The sequence below is a fragment of the Cariama cristata genome, unplaced genomic scaffold, assembly GCF_000690535.1.
Source record: "Cariama cristata isolate BGI_N322 unplaced genomic scaffold, ASM69053v1 scaffold27689, whole genome shotgun sequence".
Classification (NCBI taxonomy): domain Eukaryota; kingdom Metazoa; phylum Chordata; class Aves; order Cariamiformes; family Cariamidae; genus Cariama; species Cariama cristata.
In genome coordinates this window covers 8,116-12,790 of record NW_009634472.1, presented here as the reverse complement: position 1 = coordinate 12,790, position 4,675 = coordinate 8,116, and the positions used below count along the sequence as shown (strand labels likewise).

The 4,675-nt window shown below is 58.6% G+C and overlaps 1 protein-coding gene across 1 annotated transcript in view; it reads left to right on the top strand.

Moving 5' to 3' along the window:
- Positions 1-195: 195 nt before the first annotated feature.
- Positions 196-4,675, top strand: part of LOC104167052 (proprotein convertase subtilisin/kexin type 7-like) — a gene marked incomplete at both ends in the record, with an annotated part of 10,890 nt that continues 6,410 nt past the window's right edge. Inside the window, 4 exons of the mRNA XM_009707175.1 lie at positions 196-286; positions 932-986; positions 2,764-2,902; positions 3,501-3,622. Of these exons, the coding sequence (XP_009705477.1) occupies positions 196-286; positions 932-986; positions 2,764-2,902; positions 3,501-3,622 (407 nt within the window). The remainder of the gene's footprint in view (positions 287-931; positions 987-2,763; positions 2,903-3,500; positions 3,623-4,675) is intronic.

Sequence of the window (4,675 nt, the reverse complement as noted above, 5' to 3'; positions counted from 1 at the left end):
GGAGCTGTGCGTGATCCCTGAGGCACCTCTAGTCCCTGCGGACCCATCTGCAGGCTTACAGCTCCGGGAGATCTGGTCCCATCAGGCTGGGAGAGTGAGTGTCCCCAGTGTGAACCTGCCAAGGAATTTGTTTGCACTGTTTGTACAGCTTACTTTGATCCACTTTGGTCATGTTGGCTGTCCTTTGTCCTGCAGGCATCCGAGTGCTGGACGGGCCCCTCACTGACAGCATGGAGGCCATCGCCTTCAACAAGCACTATCAGATCAACGACATCTACAGCTGCAGGTGAGCCCCGAGGGGGACCTGAGCCGGGCCGTGCTGACACCCAGCCAAGGGCTGCGGCCCCCGCTCTGCCTGGGGACAGGCTGGGTGCCCCCGCCTGTGCCCTGCGGTCGGGCTATCTAAGGGGCTCTGTGCAACTGAACCTCGAGGGGGTCTGCAGCCGGGCACGTAATGTGGTGCTCTCTGTTACTGCTGTTAAGAATAGCATCGGTATTCCTGTTACTGGAGAGCTGGCCCAGGCTGTGCACGGCACCTATGGTTGCTAGGCCGCCTTCTGTGCGCTGCCGCAGCCCGTCCCACGGGCGGGCTGAGCTGGAGGGGACACTGTGCCCCCCGCTGTGGTCAGGGAGCCCCGGCTGAGCCGTGTGACGGGGACTGGAATGTGCAAGAAGCTGGTTGTTAAATAAAAATCAAACGTTTTGTCCACTGGAATCTGACCCAGGGGCACAGTGCAAACACGGCAGCGATATCCCAGCAGCGAGGGACCAGCCCGACGGATGGGGAAGTGCGGTGCCCTCCGATCCCAGCCGTGGTGCTGGGAGAAGCTGGTGGCTGCTTGTAGCTCGCTGTAGTGGCAGACTGTAATGGGAGGAAGAGTTGCTGTCTGCGACTCCTGGGGCTGTCACTTCATGGTGTCTCTCTTTGCAGCTGGGGTCCAGATGACGATGGGAAAACCGTGGATGGCCCCCATCAACTGGGAAAGGTGAAAAACAGTCCCAGCAGCACGGGTCACCCCTGGGCTGGCCCTCCGGTGCTTGTGGTTTCTTGCCTGCCTGGACAGGCGAGGAGGGACGTTGCCGTGGCACAGCGCACGCTTGTTTGCTTCCATCGCTGCGAGCGGAGGTGTTGCATGTTCCCATGCGGTGGGGAGAGGTGACGTTGCTGCGGGAGGGCAGCGTTCAGGCAATATGAGATGAGCTTTCCAAGGAGAGGCTGGTTCCAGCAGGAAAATGCTCTTTCGCAACCTGTGGTATCATTCTGACAACTTCTGCAACCCGAGGGATGCTCCCTGCTCAGGAGACTGAGCGTTCCCAGTGCTAAGGGTGGTTCTCAAGGCAGGGAGCGTGCCTTCGAATGCTAGGAGTAAGTAAGGGGCTGGGGTGATGGCTGCATTCGCTGTCAGTGGGACTGCAGCAGGAGGAAGAGTCAGAGCTGAGGCTGCTCCTTCCCGGGCCATTAAAGCATTTTTGCGGTGCCCGTGCTGCAGAACCGCTGCAAAACGCACCCAGCCCTGCCAGTGCCCGGCTCCCACGACCCAGGCACTGCAGCGAGGGGGCGCTGAGGGGGCCCCAGAACTGGCGCTGCCTTGCTCCTGCGGTGTGGTTCTGCTTAATTTCTCTTCTGCTTGGCAGCCTTTTGCTGTGCTTGCCTAACCGCAAGATAGCAGTTACTGTGCTGTTCGGAGCAACGCTGACAACTGAGCTATCAGTTCACGATGACAAATGGTTTCCAGTTCTGCAAGTTAATTTATTCTCTTCCTGCATGCAGAGACAGCTGTAACAAGGTCTGGGACGCAGAGCACGAGCAAAGCTTGCTTTACCACAGCAGAGCATCTGACCGATGCAGTATGTGCCTTCACCTGCTGAAGGGAGGGCAGAGGAGGAGGGTTGATTTCCAGCAGGATTGCTTTCTTGCTTGTCCATCGGACACATATGCTTTCTCTAGGCAGGAATGGTGTCTGTGCAAGGTGTCGGCCTGGAAACACGCTTCCCGAGCGGGGCTGGTGTCGTTGTGTTTCTCAGCGAAGGCAAAGCCCAGGTGTATGTCGGGGCTGGGGCCTTGCAGAAGGGCAGCGACCACGTGTGGGTCGTCTCTGTCGGCAGGAAAGCCTCGATGCTGCCAAAAGCCGGCTCCAGAGTGAGCCCTGCTGAAGCTGGGAGGGCTGGGCCTGCTCTTTCCTCTGGAGTTCAAAGGCTGGCCAGTCTTTGTGCTGTGGCTGCCTGGAAGGTTGCTTTCCCTTTTTTCACTTTTAACGCAGAAGCAGCTTAAAATCATAGTGACCTGTAGATTGGCCGTTCCCAGACGTTGGCCGCATCGCTGCCTTTGCTCTGGAATCTCGGTGTCTGTTCGGAGCTGTGACGGACACAACTCCCTGCCTCTGCTCGCCGGGTGAAATATGGCCCGGAGGGGTGGTGCCTGGCCCCGCTATCACCCAGAACGCTTGGCAGGGCTGAACGCTGAAATCTCAGAGCGTGGACTTTGGTTGCTGCAGCGGGATGCCGGGACGCAGCTTTCCAGCACGTCCCGTGCCTGCGAGCAGCCTACAGGGCAAACGCTTCCCCAGCTCGGGAGAGGCGCGTGCGTCCGTCTGTGCCTGGGTTAGCAGCAAGGTGCCCTGCGAGGTCCGGGAGAGCCCTGCTCCCCCGCGGCTTGCAGCCAGCCATGGCTGATGGCAGAAACCCTCTGGGGTCAGCGGGGAAGGGCGCGAGAAGGGCCCGCCTGCCTACGTGCCCTGACCAGCGATGGTTCCTTCTCCGCAGGCCGCCCTGCAGCACGGCGTGATAGCGGGTCGCAGGGGCTTCGGCAGCATTTTCGTCGTGGCCAGTGGCAACGGCGGGCAACACAGCGACAACTGCAACTATGATGGTTACGCCAACTCCATCTACACTGTCACGATAGGTGAGTGCGTGCATCTTCTGTCTCGTTCCTTCCCAGCGTGGAAAAATGAGATCATCCCAAAAGCGCGAAGCCTGCCCAGCTGGAAGCTGGCTGGATAGTGGGAGTCTGTGGGAGGGTGCCTGCCCTCTGGGAGTGAACGTGGCAGCGTGTAGAAGCATGCTGGGCTTCAGCCCTCAAGCCTGCGGTCTTCTTTTGACCTACAGAGCAAGAGGAGGCCAAAGAAATCCCTGCCTGCGTTCAGGCCTCCATCACTGGGGCTGTGACAGATGCGCTGCCATGTTGCGGGAGCAACCTGAAATGCAGCATTCCCATCATGCGTGTTAGAAAAGAAACATCTGATCCACTTTCTTGAGAGCAGAAGCTACACGAGGGGTGGAAGACCTGTGTAATACTAAGCACAGTGGAAGGTTATTTCTTATGGCTGCCTTTCCTGTAGATCTTCCAGCTGTGAAAAATACAGGCTTGGTTCTGGTTTCCCTGCCCAGCTCCCAGCCTGTGGAAAAGCACAGCTAGCAGGACGGGTTCTCGAAGGCTCATCACCTTGCAATGCCAGCAGTTAAAAAAAAAAACAAGCTTCATACGGTTCACATTTTCCCAGGTGCGGTGGACGAGACGGGCTCCATGCCGTTCCATGCCGAGGAATGGGCCTCCATGCTAGCGGAATGTGCCTCCATGCTAGCGGTGACCTTCAGCGGCGGGGACAAGATGATGAGGAGCATTGTGAGTACCGCGCAAGGCACAGGTCTTCCCCCATGCGTGCTCCGCTGGCTGTGGGGCTGGACCAGCCCAGTGCGGAGAAGGGACAAAGCTCTGTGCCTCCTGATTGCCACACATCTGCCTGAGGCTGGAGGTTGGGTTCCTTTGTGAGGCAGGGAATGAACATACTTTTTACCAAGACCCTACATAAACAGTACTCTGAGAGGGAGGTTCCTATTTCTAGCTGTTCCCTGTGTCGTCACTGTCTGTCAGCGTGTACCTCACAGTGCCATGACCCTCTCTCTGCAAGGGTGTTCACGGGCACACTGAGTTCCTGGCCCCAAACGCAGATCCTGCGTGTGGCATGATTGCCGCCTGAAGCGCAGGCAGATGTTGGGACCGAAGGGAGAGGGACGGCGCTCCTTCATCTCCCCGCTCTGTGCCGCTGGGAGCTGCAGGCAGGCATTTTCTGGGACGAGGGCCGCTTGGGTGACCCCTAAGGAATTCCTCTGCGCTGTGTCCCTGGGAATGTCGTCCGGGGAGCTCCCGGGCCTGACAGTCGGCAGAAGACAAGCTTTATCCCAGCTCTGTGTGTGCACTGCCTTTGCGCAGCGAGGAGGAAGCCTGGAGCGAGACTCCCGTGCCACTGTGCGCTTTCCTGAAGAGAAAGGGACAGGGGCGGCTGTGGCTCAGCTCTGCGGGGCCTGCGGCTCATCCTGCCCGGCCAGCCCACCTTGTTTCTGCTCCGAAGGGGTGCGGGAGCATCATCAGGCTCTTTAAACTACTTGGCCCCAGTTCCTTCTCTGTTCTGGCACGTGTGCCTCTCCCAGCTGAATTTTTGAGAATATTTTTATCAGCTTTTCCTTTTTTGCCAAAAAATGACTTCTTGTCAACAAAATGTCCTTTTTGCCTGAGCCAGGCAGCCAGGCCTGTTTTCACCAGCCCCAGGCCTGACCCAGCTGGTGCACTCGGGGGGCTGTCAGGCTAACCAGCCCTTATGGCTGTAATCCGGTCCTGTCCTGCGGTGCCAGCGGGGACTGCAGAGCCCCAGCCCAGCTGGGGGAGATTGCGGTAGAC